Source organism: Scyliorhinus canicula, chromosome 6, assembly GCF_902713615.1.
Source record: "Scyliorhinus canicula chromosome 6, sScyCan1.1, whole genome shotgun sequence".
NCBI lineage: Eukaryota > Metazoa > Chordata > Chondrichthyes > Carcharhiniformes > Scyliorhinidae > Scyliorhinus > Scyliorhinus canicula.
Window position 1 is genome coordinate 131,983,472 of NC_052151.1, and position 27,647 is coordinate 132,011,118.

Genomic DNA, 27,647 nt, shown 5'->3' on the forward strand with positions numbered 1-27,647 from the left:
CTCTTACAAGTCTGAAGATCCTCCGACATCTGTGAGCTGGCATGACCCAACCGGGCACGAACCCCGCTCCTGGCCTCGACCTGGAAGTGGACGAGGCCCAATGCGGAAGCCTTATCCCCACCTTGCATAGGACCCGACCTGAGCACGGGACCCAGGCCAACCCAACCTGGAGAGGCCACCCAGCGCCCTGACTTACTGGCAGATGGTGGAAAAGAGGAGAATCCACATGGAGGCCCGACAAGCACAAAAAAGTCAATTCTGGAGTACACCTTGTGCACATGGGAAAATACCAAAAATTCCTTCACCCTCGGCCTCCCAAACCTCCACGAACTCCACCCCCCCCCCCCCCCCCCCCCCCCCCCCCCCCCCACTCCCTGACCTCAAACTCAGCCGATTCAGCCTTGGATCCAAAGTGTATTAAAATTACCCCCCACTATCAACCAGATGAGGGATCTTTACCAACACCCACCTCATGAACTCCACATCGTCCCATTCGGAGCATAAATATTCACCAGCACCACCGGCATCCCCTCCAATTTCCATTTACCATAACATACCTCCCCCAGAGTCAGCCACAATACTCCCCACTTCGAATGCCAACCGTTTGTTAATCAAAATTGCTACCCTCCTTGTTTTGGAATGTAATCCTGAATGGAATACCTGTCCTACCCACCCTTTCCTCACTCGCCTCTGTCTGATCCCCAACCTTCAGGTGTGTTTCTGGAAAAGAGGCCACATTCCCACCTTTAAACTCTTTAAATGTGCAAACACATGAGCCCTCTTGACCGGCCCATTCAGCCCTCTCACATTTCTACCCCCCTCCCCCCGGCCCGATCAACCATAATCCACCTGGGCCAGCCTCCAGCCCGCGTCCCTCACCTCCTCAGGCCCACCCTCAGATGCCCACCATCATCGACTCTCCGCATAACACATTTGTAAAACCCTCCCCTGTCAGCAGTTCCCTCTTCCCCCACCACACCACAAAATAACAGCCCCCAACCCCATCAACACTCTAACCAACCCCCCCCCTCCACCACCCCCCACCACTGCACTTCCGTGAACTAGCGCCAACCAGCTAACCTGTTCTTCCGCCCATGGTGCCTAGCATCCTATCCCCCCCCCCCTCCCCCACCCACTGATTCCCCTTCCCCTTGCTCAAACATCATTCAAGTGTAAGCAAAACAACACCAACCCCAAATACAAAGAAAAGAGCAACCTAACATCCCCATAAAAGAAAAACTCAGGGCAATGACCCCAAAAGAATACAAAACAAGCCTGAAGGAATAGAAAGGGAGCATCTCCTCAAAAGTTAAATTTTCTCCTTCTCCTGCCGATCCATTGTCCCTGAGAATTCCATTGCCTCCTCCGATGTTCCCAAAGTACAGCTCATGACCCTTATATGTCACACACAGGCGCGCCGGGTACAGCGTACCAAATTTCACCCCCTTCTTGAAAAGGGCTGCCTTGCACCTTGTTAAAACCCACTCTCCTCTGGCCAGCTCCGCACCCAGGTCCTGATACACGAGAAGCTCACTGCCCTCCCAAGTACATCGCCCGCCTGGCCCACGTCAGGATCCACGCCTTATCCAGGAACTGCTGCAGGTGCACCACCATTGCCCACTGCGGCTCATTACCCTGCGGTTTCCACACTCAGCGCCCTGTGCGCCCAGTCCACCTCCAAAGGTTGTTCAAAGGAACCCTCTCCCAGCAATTTCTCGAATGTCCGAGCCATGTATGAGCCAGCGGTCTGCTCCCTCACTGCCCCTCCCGCAGACCCACGATCCTCAAAATTCTGCCAGTGGGACTGGTTTCCCAAGTCCTCCATCTTCTCCTGCAACCGCCTCTGATCCCGTATCACCCCAACTCGGCCGCCATCGAGGCAACACTGCTCCTCATGCTCCCCCACCATCTCCTTCACCTTTTGGGTCGCCTGGCTCTGGGTCTCTAGGCCTCGTTTCCAGGCGGTCGATTCCCCACCTTTATCGGATCCACCACCCTCGCCAGGTCCTCCAGATTTTCCTTCCTCTGCTGGCTGAACATCTCACTCAGGAAGCCCACCAGCTGCTCCATTGACCATTGAGAGGGTAGGGCTGATCCCTGACCCTCAGCCATCTTCTCCTGTGTCACAGGTACAACTTCAACTTGCTCCAACTGCTCCTTTTTAAGACCACTACTGATCCACGAATCCATCCACGGTGGGACATTCTCGCCTTCCACTCTTCCTGCACCTTTTTTGGTCAACGCAGCCACCCGTTAGCCGGGGAAGAGGTGCACAAATCCCACCATGATCGGGAGGCACCAAATGTGCAACCACTCGCACCATGGCAGCCACCGGAAGTCTTATTGCTTTTCAACTTCACATTCAGGCCTCTATGTTTCTGTAGACTGAGTTGGTTGGTTCTGCCTTTGCCTTTCAGGAGAGAGCTTGGTCAGTTCTGGACTCTGCCTTTACATAGATTCATCCAGGCTCTCTGCCAGTTCAGAAACACAGACTATCTGCGGAAAAATAAAGAGGTTCTTTTCTCAATTTTGCTGCCAGAATCAAAACTGAGAACAAACTCAAGTCTTGGACTCTGAAAACATAGCAGTAGGATCAGATCCAATCACCACCTGTTACTGGACAGAGCACAGCCTTTTGTGCCCATGCATTGGTCACAAACAATCAATTTGAGTCCTCACTGATGCCAGTCATCTGCAATCACCAGTTTAAAGCAGCACAGCTGTCTGAATTCTTCAGTTTAAATTAAAGATATAGGCTCCTCGGCGGCACTGTGGTGCAGTGGTTAGCACTGCTGTCTCATGGTGCCAAGGTCCCAGGTTCAATCCTGGCTCTGGGTCACTATCCGCGTGGAGTTTACACATTTCCCTGTGTTTGCGTGGGTTTCGCCCTCAGAAAACAAAGATGTGCAGGGTCGCTGATTGGCCACGCTAAATTGCCCCTTAATTGGAAAATAATGAATTGGGTCCTCTAAATTTAAAAAAAAGGAACAGGCTTCTTACAGGCTATTTGCTTTAATGTGAGAGTGATCACTCATCCATGGATCAAAAGTGCAAGAGCAAAAATTAAAAAAGGGAAAATAAGGGATAAACAGTAAGGACTCTTATAATATAACCAACCCAGAAGGGAATTTTGCAGGAGCAAGCAATAGCAGCTCTTTTTCCTCCCACATTAGCAATGTTCCATTAATGGAGGAGATTCAATAGATTGCCAGGATTCATTTGAAATCTTATTGGGGCTGTTTAGCACAGGTCTAAATCGCTGGCTTTGAAAGGAGACCAAGGCAGGCCAGCAGCACGGTTCAATTCCCGTACCAGCCTCCCCAAACAGGTGCTGGAATGTGGCGACTAGGGGCTTTTCACATTAACTTAATTTAAAGCCTACTTGTGACAATAAGTGATTTTCATTTCATTATATCTCGACTGTAGTCGGTGCAAACTTACACTAGTCAGAGTGCTTGAGTTTATTGCACTGGACATCAGATATTTATTTTGTCATGTTTGATTTGCTGTGCAGTCTACCTGCTAACCACCTATCTGAGAATCCTATCCCCAGTAAATGCTGAAGTTGCAAAGATATCCTACTACACATGTAGCGTCACTTAACATCTTCATCCCCTCTGCAAAAAAGCCTTGTTGTGCAATGCCTCATTTCCACTCTTTTTCTCTAAGAAATTCTTACACTTGGCATTACTCAATCATACCATCCCTTCAAATCTGTCGGCATTTCCCATAACTCCCTTAGAATCATTTGTTTAAAACATTCTCTCCCCCGCCCCCCACCAGTCATACTACAAAAATTAATCTTAAATGAAGGACAGGTTGTGTCCTATGCGACTCTGGCGCATATCCCTCGTTCTTTTCTACAGTCCTAGATACAGTCTACCTCAGCATTCTGCCGAACGTTTGTCCATCATTGTACAGTTTGGTTAGACCAGTCATTCTTGGTTCCATTCTTACATATCCAGTGTAGCCTGAACATCTCCACCAATCGTTCTCTTCCTGTTTTGATGTACCATCAATTGGACTCGATCGTGAAGAAGTTCCATATATCAGGCTTTAATCAACTAGTTGTGTGCCCGGCAGTCGACTTACAGGGAAAGGCGGACTGCCGGGTCCTACGGGTTCTTATACCCCGCCTCGTAGGCGGGACTACTTGCCTCTCGGCCAATGGGTAAGCAGTCACATGACTAGCCTCAGCCAATCAGCAGAGAGGCACATGACCAACCTCAGCCAATGGGCAGCGAGTGCTCTGCACCAATGGCAGATAGGTACCGTAAACTTCCTAGTCATACCACCACATTCACCCCTTGTGGAGAAATAACCGGGAGGGGGCAGGAGTAAGAAGGGGGGGGCTGTTGGACTGGTGGTATGACTAGAGAGAACGAGGTGTACCGAGGTAAATGTTGGCTGCCCACTGGCTCACGACGACTGTGCAGATACAATGAATGGCAATGAACAAGACACAAATAGAAAAAAAATGAAAAAAATGTGCTACTTGTACATTGGAACTCTGAATGACACGAGGAGTCCGATAAAAGTCCAGTGGAACATCAAATCGACGCGATCAGTCTGTCGGACGCCCTCGATGTTCTGCTGGACCGTCGCAGCGGTGCCGGTGACGTCGGGCCGCTGGCTGTCCTTGACTTCTGGGGAGCGGCGGGGTCGTGATCCTGTGTCTGTACCCTGGTCAGTGCTAGCGAAGCTCTGGCCGGGGAGGGGGTTCCTGTGCGCTGGTTGCGGGGGCGCCGGGGGGGGGGGGGTGACTGGGCGGGAGGATGTTGATGTGGGGGGTTGGGGCCGCACGCGGTGGGTTGCCAGGTCTCGAAGGGAGACCTTGTACTGCCGACCGTCGGGGATACTCCACGTGCGCGTACTGCGAGTTAGCGTGGAGTAACTGGACTTGTTCCACCAACGGGTCGGACTTGTGCACCCGCACATGCTTCCGGAGCAAGATGGGCCCGGGTGTGGCCAATCAAGTCGGGAGTGGGGATCCTGAGGGACAAATTCCTAGGGAAAACAAGAAGACGTTCATGAGGCGTTTGGTTTGTGGCAGTGCAGAGGAGAGACCGAATTGAATGGAGGGCGTCTGGGAAGACCTCTGGCCAGTGGGAGATAGGGAGATCTCTGGACCGTAGGGGCCAGTAGGACGGTCTTCCAGACTGTGCCATTCTCCCGCTCGACCTGCCCGTTACCCCGAGTGTTATAACTGTCGTCCTGCTAGAGGTGATGCCCCTGCTGAGCAGGAATTGACGCAGCGTGTCGCTCATAGAGGACCCCTGGTCACTGTGGATGTACGCGGGGTAACCGAACAGGGAGAAAATAGAGAGGAGGGCCTTGGTGACGGTTGTCGTGGTCATGTCGGGGCAGGGGATGTCAAAAAGGGACGCGGGAGAGTACTCGTCAATCACACTTAAGAGTAGGTGTTGCGGTTGTTGGAGGGGAGGGGACCCTTGAAGTCCATACTAAGACGTTCAAAAGGGCGGGACGCGTTTACCAGATGTGCTTGCCTCGGGGCGGTAGAAGTGCGGTTTGCACCTCTGCGCAAATATGGCAATCCCTGTCACGGCCCTGACTCCCCTCAATGGAGTAGGGCAGGTTGCGGGTCTTGATAAGTGATAGAGCGTGCTACCCCTGGATGGCAGAGGTCCCGCGTGGAGGGTGCAGAGGCGGTCAACCTGCGCGCTGGCTCAGGTACCGCGGGACAGGGCATTCAGGAGGCTTGTTGAGCTTCCCAGGACGATACAAGATATCGTAGTTGTACGTGGACCAACTCGATCCGCCATCGCAAGATCTTGTCGTTCTTGATCTTGCTCCTCTCTGGCATTGTCAAACATGAAGGGCCACTGACCACTGGTCTGTGAGGAGGGTGAACCTCCTTCCGGCCAGATAGTGCCTCCAGTATCGCACAGCTTCAACTATGGCCTGTGCCTCCATTTTCCACGAGGAATGGCGGAGTTCGGAAGCGTGGAGGGTCCGGGAGAAGATGGCCACGGGTCTGCCCGCTGGTTGAGGGTGGCCGCCAGAGCTACAATCAGATGCGTCGTCTCGACCTGGAATGGGAGGGACTCGTCGATAGCACGCATCGTGGCCTTTTGCGATATCCGCTTTGATGCGGCTAAAGGTCTGGCGGGCCTCCATTGACAGTGGAAAAGTGTTGGATTGGATGAGGGGGTGGGCTTTGTCGGCGTAGTTCGGGACCCACTGGGCGTAATAAGAGAAGCCCAGACAGCGTTTAAGGATTGAGGGAGTTGGGGAGAGGGAGTTCCATCAGGGGGGGCATGCGTTCGGGATCGGGGCCTATCACTCCGTTATGGACTAGGTAGCCGAGGATGGCTAGACGGTCGGTGCGAAACACGCACATATCGTTATTATATGTGAGGTTAAGGAGTTTTGCGGTGTGGAGGAATTTTTGGAGGTTGATGTCATGGTCCTGCTGGTCGTGGCCGCAGATGGTGACGTTATCAAGATACGGGAAGGTCGCCCATAAACCATATTGGTCAACCATTCGGTCCATCTCCCGTTGGAAGACCAAGACCCCATTTGTGACACCGAATGGAACCCTTAGAAAGTGATAGAGGCGCCCATCTGCCTCAAACGCGGTGTACTTGCGGTCACCCGCGCGGATGGGAAGCTGGTGATAGGCGGACTTAAGGTCCACCGTGGAGAAGACTTTGTACTTCGCGATCCTGTTAACCAGGTCGGAAATACGAGGGAGAGGGTACGCGTCCAGCTGCGTAAACCTGTTGATGGTGTGACTGTAGTCAATGACCATTCGGATTTTCTCCCCAGTGCGAACTACCAGCACTTGGGCTCGCCAGGAACTGTTGCTAGCCTCGATGACTCTTCCTTTAGTAGCCTCCGGACCTCGGACCTGATGAAGGTCCAGTTCTGGGCACTGTATCGTCTGCTCTAGTGGCGACGGGTTTGCAATCCGGGGTGAGGTTCGCAAACAAGGAAGTGGGGTCCACTTTGAGGGACGCGAGGCTGCAGGACAGTAAGGGGTGGAATAGGGCCGCCAAATTTAAAGGTCAAGCTCTGCAGGTTGCACTGGAAATCCAGTCTAAGAGTGCCGGTGTGCAGAGACGGGGGAGGACGAGGAGTTTGTAATTTTAAAAACCCTCCCCTGGACCGTGAGGTCCGCTACGCAGCACCCGGTGATGTGGACGGAGTGCGGAACCTGAGGCTAGAGCTATCTTATGCTTGACCGGGTGAACGGGGAGAGTGCAGTGTCTTACCGTATCGGGGTGGACAAAACTCTCTGTGCTCCCGGAGTCTAGTAGGCAGGTCGTTTCGTGTCTATTGAGAAGGATCTGTGTCGTCGCCATGGAGAGCGTGCGGGAGTCACTGCAGCGAGTCGTGGCAGGAGGTCTGGGTCATCTTCGCTTGCAGAGTAGTTGCTGGTGGGGTCCTCTGTATTGGTCCAAAATGGCGGCGCCCGTTGGTCGCACGTGGAGTCGGGGGCCCCAAGATGACGGCGCCCAGGACCCACACGTGGAGTCGGGGCCTTAAGATGGCTGCACCCATGGCCCGCATGTGGGGTCGGGGCCCCAAGATGGCAACGCCCTTGGGTCACTCGTGGTGGCTATAGGCAGGGGCAAAGAGGTCCGTGGGTCGCTCGTGGTGGCCGGGAGAGGGGGCAGAGAGGCCTGTGTGCCGTGGGGGGGGGGCGATCCGCAGTCGCTGCGCGGAACGGCAGCGACCGACTTTGATTGGCAGGCCACTGAATAGTGACCTTTCTTACCGCAGCTCTTACATACTGCGGAGCGGGTCGGACAGCGCGGGCGGGGGTGCTTGGCCAGGCCACAGAAGTAACAGCGCGGCCCCATGAGCTTATCGGGGCACATCGCAGCACAGGCCTGGGGGGGGGTGGTCGGAGTCGGCGGGGGACAGGGGGGTGCGTGCCATGTTGCCCAAGGGGCTGCCGCGTGGCCGGGGGCATATGCACGGCGTTTCGGTCGGCAACCTCCAAAGAGGATGCGAGGGTCCATGCCTCAGCAAGGCTTTTAAAGTGTCTTTTTCTAATAGTCGCTGGCGTATTGCAGAAGGTTGCATGCCTGCAACGAAGGCATCCCGAATTAACAGTTCCATATGTTCTGCCGCAGTAACTTGCGGGCAGGCAAATTTCTCCCAAGACAACGAGGGCCCGATAAAATTCATCAAGGGACTCACCGGGGGACTGCTGCCTTGTAGCCAGGAGATGCCGTGCGTAGACTTGGTGAACAGGCCTGAGAAAATGTCCTTTCAGAAGGTCCATGGCCCGCGTCATAGTCTTGTTCATCCTCAATCATCGAGGTAGACAGCGGTGCCCACGCACTTTGTGGAGGATGTGGAGTTTCTGCTCCTTGGTGGGTTGGCTGCCTGTGGTGGATAGGTAGCTGTTGAAGCATGCCAAGCCAATGTTTAAAAGTTGCTTGACGCATTTGTAGCATGCGGGCTGATGCGGAGGCAGTCTGGTTTGATCAGTAGTTCCATTTCAAAATTCTTGTTGATTAAATTGATGTACCATCAATTGGACTTGAGTCGTGAAGAAGTTCCATATATCAGGCTTTAAATCAACTAGTTGTGTGCCCGGCAGTCGTCTTACAGAGAAAGGCCGACTGCCGGGTCCTACGGGTTTTTATACCCGCCTCGTAGGCGGGAATACTTGCCTCTCGGCCAATGGGTGAACAGTCACATGACTAGCCTCAACCAATCAGCAGAGAAGCACATGACCGACCTGAGCCAATGGGCAGCGAGTGCTCTGCACCATAGCAGATAGGTACCGTAAACCTCCTAGTCCTACCACCACACTGTTCCAGCACCATTATTCCAGAGTCTTCAATGAGATCTTTCCACCCCCCTCACAACATATTCCACCGACCGCCCCCCAATATATGATGTTCCCCCTGGCTGCTTCACCCGCAAGTTAGTTTCCAAATGTATGCTGACAACTTGCTGTCCAACACCGCCCTCAAACTCATCCTCTGCCATAATATGGTAAGCATGTTACACTTTATCTCATCACTGGCACTTATGCCAGTCTACAACCCAATCTCTGGCATTGAAGTTGTAATTATATGACATAATTATCATGTGTGTATATGACTATACTGTACGTCGTTCTTGTGGTCCCTCGGGTTTTGGTGACAATGTGGTGTCCTCTTCCTCCAGCCGCCATTGTTGGCAATGCTCGCTAATGTAACCTGCACCAGGTGCGGGCTCTGCTGCTGATGAGCGCGTGACTCTGAGCCCAGGTTAAATGGCGCGCGCCTCCTGATTCCTTTTACTATTATTTGGCAGTGTACTGCCTTTCGGTTCTGTTGGGGAGGGAAAGCAGCTTAAAGGCCTTTACTGGGTAGATGGGGGGGATAGAATTTGGACTATGGCGTCTATCCTGTTACTTGGGTAAGTCTTTGCAATGTGAAGGAATTTGGAAGGGAATTTCTCATCTTTTTGTTCATGGTGCTCTGTGTTTAACAGATTGATATCCTCGGTGGTTGCGGCAACGCCTGAAACCTGGATGCAAACCGCGCCTCCAGGTCAGTGTTCGCCAAGCCGCTTGTGTCTCCTCCGCTGGTCTCAAGTTTAATATTGAAGGAATTCCTCTGATTCGCTTCTACAGTTTTCTGAAGACTGAATGTCGCGGCAGTGTCTTCTGGGTTGGACTAAAACTAAGCACTTTCTTGCTGGGAAGTTTTGGCAGATTAGCGTCGTTGGTAAGTTCGCCGCTGTTTCCTCAAGAACTTGTCAAGGTGCTCGGCTTCTCGTCCCAGGGCGAATGAGATGGAGACTTTGTGCAGCACCTCGGGTCGTGCAATCTGAATTCCAGCTTTTTCACTACACCCGAATCTGAGGGTTCCTGTGTACAATGACGGTGATCGCTGAGGAACAAAGTAGTGTACTTTAAAAAAGATCAAAGTGGAGTGCAAGAATCAAACCTACTTGTACTAAGGCGTTGTGTCATGCTCCCAATTCATTTGTTGCTGCTCTCGGGGTATTTTGTTTTCAAGCCCTTTTGTCTTCTGCGTCGAATCCTGGCATTGTAAATTGTAAAATTCAAAGCATAAATGTCTTGTAATGCGTTAGCGTCACACACTCAAAAAAAAACAAACCCTCACGTTACCACGCAAAGCATTGAAACATGTTCCCCAGATGTTGTGAAAACAAAAGATGACTGTGGAGGTTCTTATTCTGCAGTCCAGGATTTGAGTGCCTCAAAACTGCTATTTGACTAAGAATATGAAGCTACATGGTGCAGTAATAAATTGATTCTCTTGGAAGCATAGACTCCAGTTTGTTGTATTTGAAATGGTAAAAATAAGGTTAGTGTGGTGGCAGTGTTTAGCACTGCTGTCTCAGCACCAGGGCTAGGTTTAATTCTGGCCTTGTGTGCGTGTCCTTTCAAAGATGAGCAGGTTGATTGGCCATGCTAAATTGCCCCATTGTGGGAATGGGGGAGTGTGCCTGGGTGGAGTGCACTTTTGGAGGGTTGGTGATCCAAATGGCCTCCTTCTGCACTACAGGAATTCTATAAAAACGGTATATTTTTGGATACTGTATTTTTTCTTGATATGGAATAAATCTTATTACTAATGTGTTTCCTGAAGGCTTACTGTGACTTTAAATGCATCTAGATCAAATAAATCAGTTTTCTGCATTTCTCATAAGTTAATTGGTTGTGTGGAAACCACACAATGAATACAAGGTATTAGCAGATTTCTGTCTGCTTCCAAGCATACATGAATAAGATTGTCACAGCACACCAATAAATTTAACTTTTGGATTGGCTGAAAGTTTAATTTGACCTTGTGTTTTTTTTTTCCAGATCCAGCTGGCAATGTCTATCTTGTCACACCAAGCTTTGCTTCACAGTGTGGCTATACAATAGCAGTGGATTCATGGAATAATGTTGAATTCCGTGCCTCTATCCTTAGTTGTTATGTACATATTGTGGTAAGGTAATAAGAAAAGATTCAAAAGAACATCTAAACTGGAGATCTAGCATCCTTGTTGTGCAGGATAAACAAATTATAACCTGCCTGAGTGTTGTTTCTCTTTTCCCCCCATCATGATGTGGAGATGCTGGTGTTGGACTGGGATGAGCACAGTAAGAAGTCTTACAACACCAGGTTAAGTCCAATGGGTTTGTTTCAAATCACTAGCTTTCGGAGCACTGCTCCTGCCTCAGGTGAAGGAAGGAGCAGTGCTCTGAAAGCTAGTGATTTGAAATGAACCTGTTGGTCTTTACTCTGGTGTTGTAAGACTTCTTACTGTGCCCCCCCCAATCATGGATATTGACATCTTTTGGGGTGGGAATAATAGAAGCATAGGGTTTTAATTGGAACAACATGCTCTTCTGTTCCACAATGAGTGGAATAATTAATTGACCTCTCCTCTGTATGGAATATGTAATAGACAATAATGGGGAAGTACTAGAATCCCTGATACCACGTGGGATGGAAGAAGTATATCGAATAACTTGTGTCCAATGGTGACCCTTATTGCTTTAAAATTTTGTTTGTAGGCTGATGAACAGTTCAACCTTACTGTACAAATACATATAGGAACTGACCGAATAGTGGCTTTGACATATATTCAAACTCTATCTTGTATGTACTCCCCATGGGCTGCTAGAGAAATCTTCTGTGAAGAAAACTACATGCAGGTAAATTGCATATTTGTCACTAATTAGCACCTATGTTTTAGCTGTTTCTAACATCATTACAATTGAGATCTATTAATCTAAAGATTGGGCACCTACCAGCAATTTAGAATCTGAAACTATTGTGCTCCAGTCACTGATCACAGATCAAACAATTTGACATTTATTGCTGCAAATTTACCATAAGCACTGTAACTTAATGTATTAAATCTCTTCCATGTGCAGGTCTCAGTGCAAAGAAGTATACCTCCAATTCAAGAAGATTATGTAGAAGATGCTCAAGACTGGTCGTTAGTACTTCCAGAGGTAAGCTATGTATCACGGGGAATGTTTGTTTTTTGGGACCTTTCTATAATATGAAGTTCGGAATGCAATTGTGAACTAGTTAATCTACAACATGCTGATCATGCAGCACTTTCCAACAGGAAAAGGATAGAATTAAGTTTTAACACCCTGACCTGTACACCAGCAAATATTAACTAAAGCATAGTTAATCTGTGCATAAATGATCCATGCCTGCAACTAAAGTTGTTGCAATGAAGAATTTTTTAACTCCATAAGTGGCTTGATCAAGATGTTGGACAGCACATTGGTTAGCACTGTTGCTTCACAGCACCGCAAACCCAGGTTCGACTCCTGGGTCATCTGGAGGCACGTTCTCCGTGTCTGCGCGGGTTTCCTCCGGGTGCTTTTCCTCCCACCAGTCCGAAAGACTTATTTGTTGGGTGAATTGGGCATTCTGAATTCTCCCTTGAGGTACCTGAACAGGTGGCAACTAGGGGAATTTCACAGTAATTTATTGCAGTGTTAATGTAAGCCGCCTTGTGACACAAAGATTATTAGATATATCTGTTGTGTAGACATCTCTATCAAATGTCTGTTTGATATAAATTGCTTGGTACATTATGGTGCAGCTTTACACAATAGATAACTTCAGAAGCTGAAAAATATGTGCTGCATGCAGCATCCAAATACTCCTGAGGACTTTCCTGGTCTTATTTGGTTCTTCCATGGCTTTGGTCACTGCACTAAATGTGTGATAAATGACTTGTTGCACAAGAATGATAGCATATTAGTTAAAATAACTTTCATTTTGCTGTTCACCTAGGCAACGAGTGCAGAAAGTAGAATATGGCAAATAGTATTTCATGCCCCTAGTGGCAAAAGGACTATGACTGTGAAAGAAGCACAAGGAATGAACTATGGAATCAATACAACAATTTCTCGTATATTGCTGCGTGCTCCATACCATACAAATGAGGCTCAAAGGGTTTTGGTGAGTTCACTAGATCTTTCTTTTGAGGCCTGAAATTCTTGACTGAAACATTCTCGCATTAGATTTCCTATTTCCTACATTTAATACTAGTGACTTTCCATTTCAATTAGGTCCAAGGTGTGCCCTTGTCTGTAATACGATCAAGTACCTTTTACAAACAACACTGGATGATTCTTGTTGTTGACACTGCAATGGCCTGTCCTCTTGGTAAGGAATCCAAAACTAAACTCCTTTTTCTTAAGCTTCAGTTACAACTGCGTATCTTTTTTTCTATGATGGCTTTTCTGTACCAGATGCTATCTAGAGGAATTTAACTTGTTATCCCTCAGATGGTGTTGCATTCACTGATGACATCATCATGTGGACAGTGCCAAGAATCTTCACTCCAATTGTACCCGGTGCAGTTCATCAAGATAACACCTCCATGGGAGTAAATGGCATCAAGTTGGATCTCACACAAATGGCAGAAAGAAACTATACTCTTGATAAAAATGGGACTGCTCTTGCTGTAAGGGTCCAATTGGAGCACAGGATGGAGACTATAAGGTTAGTGAGGAACTGTGGTTTTTTTTTTTTTTTTTTTGCATTGCAAATGGATGGACACAAGCTCACATGGTTCAACTTGGATAGAATCTTGTAATCTGATTTTGTAGAACACTAGGGAGGGGGAAATAGGCCATTGAACCAATCCAACCTGCTTTGCCATTCCATACGAATATGGCTGCACTAACTGTGGCCTTGTGTTTATTCATATCGTTTAACCCATCACTCCTCTGTTTAACCCATCACTGCCACGTAGATCAAAAATTTTTAATTCCAAGACTTTATTTTGAAACTTGCCCTAGTTCTAGGTTCCTCCCCATTGGGAGGAAATCTCTCTAATGCACCTCATTCATCTAATCTCCAGCTGTCTCTGGACTCTGCCTATGGCCTAATAAACCTCTTTATCCCTCCCAATACAGAGATCAAAACTATACATAGTATTGCACCTGGAGTACTATCTGACAAATGTTTGTCCACTCTTGCTCTTTGTATCCATTCATCCAGGATTTTGACCCCTGTGGCACTCCACTAGTTGCAATTTGCCCAACTGTTAATTGCTAATACCACCCGTATAGTAACTGTGCAACTTTACTTTATCTACTTTTATAAGCTATTGTTAAATTGCAGGTAATTTTGATTCACTCCACTTGTAAGGAAAATGTTATGCCAAGTGTGAGGAGATAGCAGCAAATGAGACCATAGCTGCATGTAGTTTGGCTACTGGGTTTGTTCAGGGTTTTTATAGGTTGGTCATTTAAATTGGACAGAACCAACTTTCAGCTCACATGGTCTAATACTACCTTCCTCCACTGCGTGTGCGTGACTACCTGCAGGAACACCAAACGTGGGCGCCTACATTGTTGCCTTCTGGCGTCCCATACCTACCTCACCTGTAATGATTACTTGTCAAGTATCCATGTAACTCCCGCTCCCTGTCTCTCTGTTGCTGTCCATGTCCAAGCAAGCCCAAGTTCTTTCACTGTAGATGTGGTTGCTGTTGTTCACACTGTAGCATGTAGGAGCTGCTTCACATCGCCCTTCTCTGAGATGTCACTTGTCTATATACCAAGTAGTTCTAAATTTTGAATGCAATGCTTGTATCCAACTGCTGCTCCTATTAGTTGCTCACCTACATTACTGCAACTGAAGGCTGGGGGAAAAATAAAATAAACCCAGTAACTTTCCACTTCTGTGCCAAATTTCCAAGTTGGCACTCTGCAAGTGCATGCTCCCAATGTACTGAATTTGGGATTGTTGGTACATTTTGGACAATTAACAAATTGAGTTCATTGATTTTAGAATAATTGATTTCAAATTCTTGTATTGTTGCCTTTTGTATTTTCAGAGTAATGTGCTGGATGGACAATATGGTATAACATATAGTATTAATCTGTTCCTGGAACACTTGTGGGAAGATGATGCATGGGGACTAAACAAATCAATGTGATCCATCCAGTTACTACTCCATTTATTCCTCGACCCCTGGTTCTCACTGATGGTATGTACTACTTCATATTGAGCATGGCAAACCAGTCTATTTTGTAATGGGGGTTCTTGGCTAATGAACTGTAGCCCAGAAGAAGCATCCGGTTTTAAAAACTAGTATACCATGGTCCAATATTTTAGTTTTATTAGATAACCAAGACTGTTTTAAATTCCTGCCTGTACAGATGAAATAGTGACTGCACACATGCACAATCTGCACAGAAGTTGCTCAGCAGTTGTCGTGGTAGACACAAATACGATAGCATTCAGCCACAGTTAAGTTCCAAGCAAACGTGATGGTGAGCCACACCCCTACCAACTAGATTCAGAAACTTTTCCCTCTGAAATGGGGCCAATTCCCATGACTGTACATAGTGTCTTTTTTTTCTAAATTAGAGCTGCATGTGGTGTTGACAGGAAATGCAGCCAAATGAAAACAATTAACATCCATGGTTTACAGTATTGTATACAAAGATTCTTCCAGTGTACAATGCAACTTTCATTTTCCAGATACCGTTCCTGAGCAATGGCTATTCAACGTCACATTGGGCAACTTTCTTCCTGATGTAGAACTCCAAAAACTGACTCTGGACTCTCAATCCTTCCCTGTGGATGAAGAAAACCAGATGTTTAATGTGTACAATGGGACTAACCCAAATGAGACGACCCTAAATAGAATCTTCATTCTTGAAGTTCCAATGGAATCCCCAGTTGTAGACAGAAAGGTAATGGAATATCAGGGCTATGTTTCCACAGTGCTGCTTGGCCATGATGCTAACTCTGTCTTTTCTTTATTTCCTTTATCAGTATATAGGAGACGGTGTTGAGCAATATACCCTTGATATCATCTACACACTGACTGTGGTACCAGAAAATCTAATATTTACATATGTAGCACATTTGATACACGAGCATAAAATAGGTAAGGGACTCCTCTCCTTGCAAAGACCAAAAAGCAATAATTTAAATGCTCCGAAGTAATATAGTATAAAAATGTTTCCTTTAGTACTCCCTGAGGCAAATGGCTTTTGTAATGAAGAGAACATGACATTGATAGTGAAACAAAACCTTGGATCGCTACTGGATTCCTTTCATTGGAACTATACAACTAACACCTCAATCTGCTGAGCAGCGTGGTTATACCTTGATCGAGAATGGTACCCACTCAGTAATCATAATCCACAAGATGCAACTGGAGCGGTCCTTGAGGTAAGCTGCTGTTAGCTGGTGTCTTGTCTTAATTTGAGATGATCCTAATTAATTGGTGCTTTCATTACAGGCAATAAACAACCAAGGCCTTCGCAGTAGATTTGACATCCAGTTCCGGGATAATAAAGCCCTGGATGTGCTTGTTAATTTTTCTGTTTCTTGCAGCTTTTCAGTAACCAGCCTCTTAAGTAAGCTCTCTCCTTTCACACTCTGATAACTGAAGCTCTTGGTGTAGTATTGGCATACTGACTACTTCCCTTTTCTTAGCTTGTTTTCCAAATGGAAGAATTGTCATTACTGCTCTAAAACTTGAAGCACTGCTGGGAATAGATGGCAAAATGATGTTGAAAGATAAAGCCTGTAAACCAAAGGAGAGTACTGAATTCAAAGCCACCTTTGAATTTTCTGCAGACACGTGTGGAACAAGTAGAAGGGTAAAGCTAGCATTGCTCTTGAAAAATAATAGTCTGGAAAGAGCTCAGCAGGCATCTAGGAATTGACAACTTTGACTTTTCTTGTAATAGTTTGAGAAGGACTACATGATCTATGAGAATGAAGTGGCATACTTCAGAAAGTCAGCACCAAGACATGGTCCAATATATCGGTAAGATTCTGAAGAATTGTTTGGGGTCTTTGGTACGTATATGAAATAGTACATAACTGTTTATTCCTCCCTAGGCTTGCAATATCGTGTCATTATCATGTAAATGACTCTCTGCATATTCCATTTGAACACCAAGTTAACCCTCTGCCAACTGTTGCAGCTGGATATGGACCTCTGGTCTTGGTTTTGCAACTTGCCAAAGGTAAAACTCAGTGGCTTTAAAGCAAATCTGTTGATAGCCAAGATCCATTTGCAATGAAGTACTCTTCTTTCTTGCCCCATTCTTTTTGGAACTCCATTGAATGCTACAGAAGTGTCATATTCTAACCTATATGAAGACCATGACTATCCAGTGCTGAAATATTTGACTGAGCCACTCTACTTTGAAGTACAACTGCTGCACAATAAAGATCCACAAATTGAACTGTTCCTGCAAGATTGCTGGGCAACTGCATCACAAGACAGACATGGCATTCCACAGTGGCCAATTGTTGTCAACAGGCAAGTAATAAGCTGCTGCTTTCTAAAGTAGGAAAGGATTCGGGTTGAATAACTAGCTACTTTTTTTAAAAAATTGTAGCTGTGAGAACAAAGCTGATGTGTATAAGACCATCTTCCATCCAGTAACAAGGAATGAGCGAGTCACGTATCCGACTCACTTCAAAAGGTTTGAAGTAAAGATGTTTGCTTTTATCTTGGCAAATGTTGATACATTGGAGCAGGTGAGTGATCACTTAAGCATAACACATGGTTCAATGTATTCTGCTGGCCCTGCTATGATGCTGTTCCCCCCCTTTTTTTTCTTTGCTTTAGGTGTATTTCCATTGCAGTGTAATCCTGTGCAGGAAGGAACCAGTAAGTGGGCTGCTCTGCCCTGGTCAATGTGTACCAGGAAAACAACGCATTGGTAAGGCACTTGAGATTAGTATAAAATTTGCAGTGTTACCTCTAAAATTATACTTACAGATATGTGCAACTGCAGGTCGGAGTGCTGATTTGGAGCACCATCAAGGAGGATATGTATCATCAGGAGCAGTGGTGTACATGACAGAACTCCCTGCTGTTGAAAACAAGATTATGAAAGGTGAAAAATTATTTTGGATTAACTGAACTATTCTGGAAAATTCAGTGATACTGAAACAACGATAATTTTCTTTCTGTAGGTGACGGCTACAAGTCCTACTCTGGAACATTGATGATGATTGGAGGCTTGGCACTAACTGTTACTTTAATTGTGTTTAGTATAGTTGGCCACCAATACCAAATGATTAACTCATTGCACTAAACTTCACTAAACTGTAATAAACTGTAACTCAAATGAAATCATTTTTTTCTTTTCTTGAGTTTCAAGGTTAAATGGCAAATTGAACAAATTGTGGCATTGGCTGTAATGTTTGTAGTAATTGCAGCATTTTGGATTTTTCAACTTTTTCGCTAACCTTTTAATCCCAATTTTATCTTTATTGTTGAGCAATTTGTTTTTGTTTAATAACCATAGTCAGTAAAAATTTCCCTCGCGCTCCCTCGCACTCCTGGAACTCCGGCCAGGTGTGGATGTATTTCTGTGGCAGTTATTCCCCTGTCTGTTCCACCCCTAAATTACCTGCTACAGCTTTGACTCCCTTGTGTACTGTTCTCAAAAGCTGATTACAGGTCCCTATCTCTTATCTTGGCATTTGGCTGCAGGGGGATGTCCACAAAGCAATGGTGTGTAAGGGGCTTGGTAGTTACTAAGTCCGTTTATTTATTTTTATTTATTTTCTTAAAAACATGCAGGTTGCTGGCTAGGCCAGCATTTGTTGCTCATCCCAATTGCCCATGGTGATGGTGTGCTGCTGCCTTGAACCACTGCAGTCCATGTTGTATATGCTTGTGCTATTGGGAGGGTGTTCCAGGATTTTGATCGAGCAACAGTGAGGCTGCCCTTGTCCTACTAGATGGCAAGGGTTTGGAAGGTGCGCCGAAGGAGTCTTGTTGAGTAATGAGATGTTTATTAGTTGGTCTGTTAACTATATTGGCTACGGTACATGTTGGAAAATGTACACTGGAGTAAGCTGCTAATCTGTCAATAGGCAATTTTAGGAATTCTTCTTGAACCAAAGTGTTGCTTTGCATAACTTCCGGATTTTTTGATAGTTAAATCTGTGCATGCATGGGGCTTTAACTAGAAGGCAATTTAGATTCTTTGCATAGCTATTACTCCAATTCAGTTATGGCTTGGAATAAGTCTTGGGATAAGATTTTGGTTAATTGGGCATCCTAATTTGGGTTGGACACTAGTATTCAGGACCTGTACCATTTCAAGGATAACCCTGCTGGTCTCTTGTGGGCTAGCCCATGGACATGTGTATCCTAAATGGGAACCTGACTCTGGGTTTATTCGGGATGTTTCATTTTGAGATGTGATTACGGCTGTGGTTACGGGGTTAGCTGTGGTAATCTGTCCCATTGGAGCTTTTATCGTCCATGATATGGATGACCCTTACTTTCTGATGCATCATGGATTGAAGTCACCTGTGTTTTTCAGATGTCCTAATTTCTACATGAGCTGTTTCTCAAAGTAGGCCAAGTAGCATGATATCTTGGAGTTTGCTCTCGCTCTAGCTGAAATCCACAGACAACTTGGGCTCAGCGGAGTGTGTATTTGACCACAGCTAATTGGTGTGCTTAAAGGGGCTTTGTTAATGGGACCATTGCAGTTTAAGATGTACTACTGTGTTAATACCTGTATGTAATTGTTAAGCTTAGGGTGATTAAATTTAATTAGTGGTCCTGTGACGACGACTCCACGTTTAGTCTTTGGACTTCAATGCAGCGGCATGTAGCAGCTGGATACACTTTTTTAAATATGTGGCTTCCCTGCAGGTCCCAGCACTTCGGGCTTTCCTGCCTTTGTCTGAGGAATTTATTGGATCTAATCCAACAGTGATGGCAAGGTCAACGGAGGTGTGTGTGTGGGGGGGGGGCAATTGAAGGCATCAACCTCTGATGGCAAAAGAGCTGGAAATCGATGGGGAGATGTGCGACTGAGGATGGCAAAGATGAGGGTTGTGGCAGAGGACGCTGTTGTAGGGGAAAAATCCCTTGTGCCAGTGTATTCAAGAGGTCGAGTCTCGAGGCAAGGTTCAAAGCGTTTTTACTGTATTGTACAAGTTCTGAAGTCCTTCAGGGAGACCCACGCAGCCAGCTCCTAACAATGGCTTGACCACGGTGATCTCCCCGATATGCAGACGAGGTTCAATATTTATAGAGAGTGCAAGGTTTTGGTGGGCTTTTGCCGTTTTACATTTGAATAGTACAGATACATGATTTCCCGGGCTTCCTGACTCTGATGTCAATGTCTCGTTATCTGTTTGGTTTTAATAGTGTTCCCTTGACTTACAATGGGGTCCCATTATCTCTATGCTGTACCTTGATTAGGTGTTGAGTGTGGTTTCTGAGGCAGATTAAGGGCAGCACGGTGGCCTAGTGGTTAGCACAACCGCCTCACGGCGCTGAGGTCCCAGGTTCGATCCCGGTTCTGGGTCACTGTCTGTGTGGAGTTTGCACATTCTCCCTGTGTCTGCGTGGGTTTCGCCCCCACAACCCAAAAATGTGCAGAGTAGGTGGATTGGCCACTCTAAATTGCCCCTTAATAGAAAAAATAATTGGGTAATCTGAGGCAGATTATAGATTCTCCATTTTGTTCGCAAAACGTTTCTCAGCTGTGCAAAAATGGGATTCGAACGAATGCCCATCCCTTTACATCATAAATGGTGCCAATCAGTCCAATAAATGAAGAATGTTTTGATGATGTAAATATGAATACAAATCCAATATAGCCTTAAATGTCCTACTTGGCTCTAGGCTTGGTCAAGGAGTAGCTGGGCAAGATGGCTAATGTAGGTGAGCAGAAGTTGAAAGGCACAGAGGAGGCCTTGTCTCGGCACAAGGACTAACTCGGCTCATTGGACAACAGAAATAAGGGCCTCCAAGGTGAGACCTGAGACTGAACAGATCCGTGAACCTGAGGCTGGTGGGGCTGCTGGAGGGAGTCGGAGTGAAGTTCTCTTGGTTGAAAGGGGTGAGGAGCTGTTTTCTGTGCCCGAGTTGGACACGCCACACCGGGCCTCGAGGCAGAAGCCACAACCGATATGAGCCATTGTGTGTGGTGGTCACCGTTCCACTGTTTCCAGAGGAAGAAGTGGGCCGAGGAAATGATGCAACATTGGATTTACCAAGGCAGTGGCATGGAATGGGCAAGGTGATGGGCAGTCTTCAATACGATGAGACTGTCTTGTAAGAGTGCGTTTTTTTTTTTTGGGTGGTGTACTCCAGAAGACCATGGGCTGGGCACAGTTTTAGGGGTGTGGGTGGCTGTGGTTTGCTGTTCTGGTTCATGTTGTTCATATGCATTGGGTTGGGGGATGGTGCCTGTGCTCTGCATGTTTACACTTGGGTTTTGTAATTGTTGGGCATATGGGGTGGTTCTTCCCTGAGATTAGGGTTTGGTTTAATATAGGTGGGGATGAGGACCAGGGGAGAGAGACGTGACAGGAGCCACCTGGGGAGGGGGAGGGGGGGGGGGGGGGCAGCCACCTTACTAGCGCCATGAAGGAGGATAGTTAATGGAAATCAAGTTGGAAAATCGGGCTGTGACATTTTGGGCCGGTTAGGTTGGGGAGACTGATGGTGACGAGTAATTTTTATTGTTTGACCAAGAATTTTATTTTATTTATTTTTTGCCACTGGGGTGGCGACAGGTCACCATCTTGTGTGGGCCTACGGGCCCAGGTTCGATGGTTTGCTTGGGTCACTGTCTGTATGGAGTCTGCACGTGCTCCTCATTTCTGTGTGGGTTTCCCCAGGTGCACTGGTTTCCTCCCACTTGTTAAGTTAGGTAATTTGGACATTCCGAATTCCTCATGTACCCGCCCATAACCTTGCCTTTGGTGCCTCTGAGTACTGCCAACTCAACAGAATCCATCTCTGGGCTACCAGGGAGGTAAAGGCCAAGATATTGGCCTCTCTCCACCTGAACTCCCAGATCTTCCGACACTCTGAATATCACCACCTCTGGACTCTGAGCCACCGCTACAACCCAAATTTTGGACATTACATCCAAAAACCTCAACCTCTGACACGCTCAAAACATATACACTTGGTTCGCCAGCCCTCCACACTGCCCACGTCTATCCTCTACCCTGAAAATAGCTCCTCCTCAAGACTGTCATGTGGGCTGTGCACCAGCTTAAACTGGAAGGTTTACCCCTCATACGACAAGGAAGCACCTGCCCTCTGCAGGGATTCCACCCATTTGTGTCTAACTCCTGTACCGGTGTGCCCTCCCTATCCACCAGCTCTCCATTTTTGTATCAGCCACTCTCCTCGCCAATGTCATCCTCTGACAACATGTCTTGCAGGCCTGGAAAAAATGGCACCTCTTTTCTAACAAAATTCCTCACCTGCAGGTATCTGAACCGGTTTCCCTTGGGGAACTGATGCATAGCCTTGAGCTCCTCCAGGCCTGCAAACTTTGCTTCCACCAACCAGTGCCACCCCCAACATTGCTTTTTCTTTTGAGCTGGTGCAAACCTATGGTTGTCATATATTGGCATCATGCCTTCCAGTCCAAAATGTTGCCTAAACTGGTTCCAAACCATCAATGCTGATGCCACTAACCGACTGAGTACTGGACTGACGAATGATAGGGGTGCCAAAAGTGACTTAAAACTGGTCCCTGTATACTATGCCCCCCTTGCACGTTGATCCCATTCGAGAAACGCCCCCCTCACTGTGGGGACTCCCCCTCCCACATGAACCTCAATCATCCTGTTTCACTTCCTTTTATAAAAAAAAAAAGGGATTTGAAAACCAAGAGAGGGAGGTTCTGAAATATGAACAAACTTGGGCAGCACTGTAATTTTCACCATCTGTACATGGCCTGCCAAGGGGCAACACATCCCACCTCCTAGAAATCTGCCTTCATACACTCCACTAATCGTGCCAAGTTCAACTTGTGTAGCTGGGCCCAACTCTGCACCACCTAATATCTCAAGATAGCGGAAACTCACGCCCACCACCCAGAATGGCAACTTCCTACACCCTGCCATTCATTGGGAACATTTCACTTCACTTTTCCCTCTTCAATTTATATCCTGAGAAATGGTCAAACTCCCAGGGTCCTGATCAAAACTCCCCACTGGGTCAGGAGGTCGTCTGCATACAAAGAGCATGTGTTCAACCCTCCCTGCTCAATTCTCCCTCCACCCCTCGATGCCCTAATCATCTTTACCATTCTATCACCAGAGCAAAAAGCAGCGGAATGTGGGAAGCCCTGTCTCATCCCTGGTGTAGCCCAAAGTACTCTGAACTAATCCTATTTGCCTGGACACTAGCCTTTGGTGTCTTATCCAGCAGCCAAACCAAATCCACAAACCCCTACCTGAACCAAGCCAACACCTCCAGACAAGATATGCCCAGTCAACCCAGTGAAACGCCTTTGTGTCCATTGCCACCATCGCTTTCACTTCCTGCCCCTCCAAGGGCATCATAATAATGTGAAGCCTGCTTGCATTCACTGAACCTTCACTAACTCCATCTGGTCCTCTATCATACCTGGCGCACAACCCTCCATCCGCAATGCCAAGACTTTCACCAACAACTTCGCATGCACGTTTAATAGTGAAATCGGACGGTATGATCCACACTGCTTCTTTAAAATCAGTGATATGGACGCCTGCGCCAACATGATTTTTCCCCCACTACCCTTGCCATTGACTCATAATACATTACAACAAGCAGAGACTCAAACTCTGACCCAAACTTCTTAAAATTTGGCTATATAATCCATCTGGACCCATTGCCTTCCCTGCCTGCATAGAACCCCACACTCCATCACCTCCCTCAGCTGAATTGGGTCCACAATCCCAGCACCTTCACCAACCCATCCAAGACTATCTCATACACTCCTCCCCAGTCGGAGGCTCCTGATTCAAACGGCCTTCAATACAAGTCCCCAAAGACCCCTTCAGTCCCTCTGGCTCTGAGACCACCGTGCCTTTCTTCTCCCTCATCCTTCCAATCTCCCTCACCGCCACCTGATGTGCCAACATCCTGCTCACTTTTTCTCCCATACTCCTAAACCACCCAACTGGTCCTCCGCAGTTGTCCTATGCCTGTCCTATGGACACCAGCTCAAACTCTGTCTGGAGCCCCCATCTCTCCTTTAGCAATGCCTCCTCTGAACCGAATACCTATAGTCCGCCCTCGGGATGTCCTCAAGTAATCTCCGCCTCTCTTCCCATTCCACTCTCTCCCCATGTGCCCAAATCAGGGCTTGGAGGCAGTGATTGTAATGTTCTTGTTGGGTGGCCTGATTTATATTACAAAAGCACTTGTAGCTAAAGCTATAAACTTTTGAAACAAAATATAAAAATATATATGTTCTAACACTCTTATCATAGAACAACTGCTTTGCTTTACATGTTTTACATTTCCTGCAGTACCATTGCATTCCCTTCCTTCCTGCAAGTGTGGTACGCAACCTTCTATTCATAAATAACTCTGCTGGCAATCTACCGCGTGACAATGGTAATGCTTTGTAATGTGATTTCACAAGATGTGGATCAGATTGGCTGCCATTGTTTCTACAATAGTTTTCGAATATGTACACTTTTTTTTGTCATAAAATCTTGGGATCCATAGCATGGAATTTACCCAATTGATAGGTTCTTCTGTCGTCTTAACTTGTGGTTTATATCTGATTCACTTGAGCCCCCTCAGAACTTGTAGGTAATATTTCAACATCAAAACTGAGGTACTCGGTTGTTTTTTGAAAAATATTTTTATTCGAGTTTTTAATATTTAAACATATGCAACTTAAAGATCACAAACCCCAACCCTCCCCAAACAACTCACTCCAATTTCCACCCCCCCCCCCCCCCCCAAAAACAGCTGACAGTAACCAGCTCTTAAATATGTATTACAAACAAACCCCATCTCTTGTGGAACTGCTCACTTGCTGCCTCAAAAAATATTTGACCTTCTCCAAATACCATTAGAACTCCTCCTCCCCCCCCCCCCCCCCAAGCCATACCAAGGCACAGGCTGTCCTGCACCCCAACAGGACCAGCCTGTGAGCAATCAGCAAGGCAAAGGCTAAAACATCTACCCCCCCCCCCCGGTGCCATCTGCAGCTCCAACATCCAAATATACCCCCAGGGGACTGGGCTCTAAATCCACTGCAAGATCGCCAACATGGTGCTATAGAACCTTCAAAATTTCCTCCACTTCGGACAGGACCAGAACATGTGTTAGAGGTGAAAATATTCACACGTAGGCCTGTTTAAGTAAAGAAGCATTTTATTATTTCAGATCTGGGAGAAAGATTTGGAGACTGAAAGTCTCGCAATACACTCTCAGTTGAGCTAAGGTTTGCGTTGGGTTAATATACAGATTCAAGGGGTGGAATTAGTTGCATTCTCATCTACATACAACAATCAACTATATTTGCATCAAAATTCATTATATGCAGTCAATCAATCACATGGTTAAAGTGGGTGGTGTCTTATCCGTCCCTCTCTATGCAAAACTCAGTCCAGACTAACATAAGGATATGTCCTGTCTGCAGCTGGGGACCTTGAGCTTATTAAGGATACATTGCATTCCTTGTTCTGTAAAGCTGTTATCAGTGGCTGTTAAAATACTCCCTATACATGCCCACGCCTGGTTCTCATGAGGTAGTTTACACAGTTTGCAACTTATTGTTTAGGAATGTGGCTAGTTCAGCCATTTTGTGTCTTTAGTATTGCTATAATAGCCAACAGCCATTTTGTGTCCTTTCTGATATTAACAAGCATTGTGTATACAATTTCTTTCTACAAATTAAGTCTTCTAAATGGGCATCTAAGGCAATGAGTACCTTTTTGTCCCAGCAGAGCTATTCAAAAGTAATATAGGAGCAAAAATGTAGTTACAGAGCCACCATAATTGATATCATAGTCCAGTATCAGAAAATGTCCCCCAACATATGAGGGCCAGGCCCCTCCCACACCACTCTCAAATCTCCTCCACCTCACAAACAACTGGTTCATCTTCAACTTTGTCAGGTGTATTCCATGTACTCCCTTTTAGCTTTATCAACCCAAGCCTTGAATACGAGGTTGTGGCATTCACCCTCTGCAGCCCACAACCCTGCCTCCAATGCCATTCCCAGCTCCTCCTCACTCTTGGCTTTAACCCCCTCCAGAGACGCCATATCCTTCTCCAAAATCCTCCGGTAGATCGTCGGAATGACTTTCCTCCCCCCCCCCCCCCCCCCCCCCCCCCCCCTCTTCCTGCCCTGTCACTGACAACACCCCCTTCAACAGAATGTAGGGCGTTCCCATCAGAAAAGCTGGGGGAAAATGTCTGCACCTGCATATACCAAATAACCTCCACCTACGTGATCCCAAACTTCTCCTCCAAACCGATCATCTAGAAATAAGTTCTTTATTTCCATCACTCCTCGCTACTAGCATCCACAAAACCTAGCATCCATCCTCACTGGCTCAAACCCATGATTCCCTCGGATCAGCATCTATGCCAACTCCACCCCTAGTCTAAAGTGCTGCTGAAATTGCCTCCATAATTTCAATGTGGCCACTACCAATGAACTCGCCAAATATTTCCCTGGGGCAAATGGGAGTGGCGCTGTTGCCTGCAACCCTGACCCTTTACAAGAGCTGCCTCCACCTTCTCCCACAAAGCCTCCAACTCCCTGCTCCAGCCCTGTACCTTATCTGCGTTCACCACCCAATAATAGAACAACATGTTTGGAGGGGCCAGCACCCTAATTGCCACCTTCTCTGAAGCACCAACCTCCTAATCCTCGTTGCATTACCTGCCCACACAAACAACGAGATCAACCGTCCCGCCCCCCCATAAGTGTTTGCAGCAAAATGATCGGCAGGCACTGATTTTAGAAATAAAATCCGTGGTAAAATGTTCATCTTAATCGCCTGCACCTGGCCTGCCCAACAATAGGGGAAGGCTCCCCCATCTCATTTGATCCGCCTTGAACCTACCCACCAGACTCGTGAAATTCAACTTGCGGAGCCGGGCTCAGTCCCGGCCACCTGCATTCCCGAATGGGTAGTTCCCACTTTAAACCAGCATCTCCCCCACCCTGGTGAGGGCACCACAAAACACTCACATTTCCAGATTCAGCTTCTAACCAGAAAATACCTCCAATCTCCTGAGCAGTCCTATTATATCCCCCACTGAAGAAACCGGGTTGGAGATATACTACAACAACAGATCATCAGCATACAGAGACACAGTGGGCGGGATTCTCTGGTTGGCGATGCCAAAATCAGATTCGGTGATCAGCCGGAGAATCAAAGTTCCCGACCAAATTGGGGCCGATGCCCTTTTTTTGCAATGTTCTGCCCCCTCCAAAGCGACCCACCCTCTGAGTATGCCACGCAATATATCGACGGCCTCAGGACATTGCCTGAGGCCTGTCCCCCGATGCTCTGCCCCTGACCAGCAGAGTTGCCGATGGTGTTGGCCTCTCATCTGTCGGGAACTCAGCATGGCGGCTGCGGACTCGGTCCAGGGCCAATCCACAGGAAGGGGGGACTTCAGGGGCTGGGGGCACTGTTGGGGGTGGTCTGGGGTGTGCAAGCCGGCCAAAGTGGGGACACTATTTCGCAGTCCGGGTCAAAACTTGCCTTTAATCCCTTTCTCCTCACCAGAGGATTCTGGGTAGGATCCCCCGCATACCTTTCATCCAGTTCATAATTTCCTCTAACAGCTGTTGCCACTCCTTCTTGCCTCCCTCTCCACCTGAGCCTTAAACAAGATGACCTCAACCCTCACCACCTCCCAAATCACTGATGGCAACCTTCCCGTTCCTATTAAATCCT

The 27,647-nt window shown here is 47.0% G+C and overlaps 2 protein-coding genes across 2 annotated transcripts; both read left to right on the forward strand.

The window, feature by feature from the left end:
- The first annotated feature begins 9,283 nt into the window (after positions 1-9,283).
- On the forward strand, positions 9,284-14,810 carry LOC119967944. Its single transcript, XM_038801042.1, has 10 exons — positions 9,284-9,384; positions 9,460-9,518; positions 9,601-9,695; positions 10,805-10,932; positions 11,504-11,644; positions 11,867-11,947; positions 12,750-12,917; positions 13,028-13,124; positions 13,247-13,480; positions 14,806-14,810. Exons 3-10 carry the CDS (start codon positions 9,617-9,619, stop codon positions 14,808-14,810), a joined length of 933 nt encoding a protein of 310 aa, XP_038656970.1. The 5' UTR covers positions 9,284-9,384; positions 9,460-9,518; positions 9,601-9,616.
- Positions 14,811-16,127: 1,317 nt separating this feature from the next.
- Positions 16,128-18,061, forward strand: LOC119967945 (zona pellucida sperm-binding protein 2-like; the record flags this gene model as incomplete). The annotated part of the gene is made up of 10 exons (XM_038801044.1): positions 16,128-16,154; positions 16,225-16,342; positions 16,422-16,588; positions 16,679-16,758; positions 16,833-16,960; positions 17,070-17,259; positions 17,339-17,480; positions 17,572-17,665; positions 17,741-17,842; positions 17,922-18,061. Coding segments are annotated over 10 exons (1,170 nt in total), but the record flags the coding sequence as incomplete, so codon positions are not given.
- Between the last annotated feature and the right edge of the window lie 9,586 nt (positions 18,062-27,647).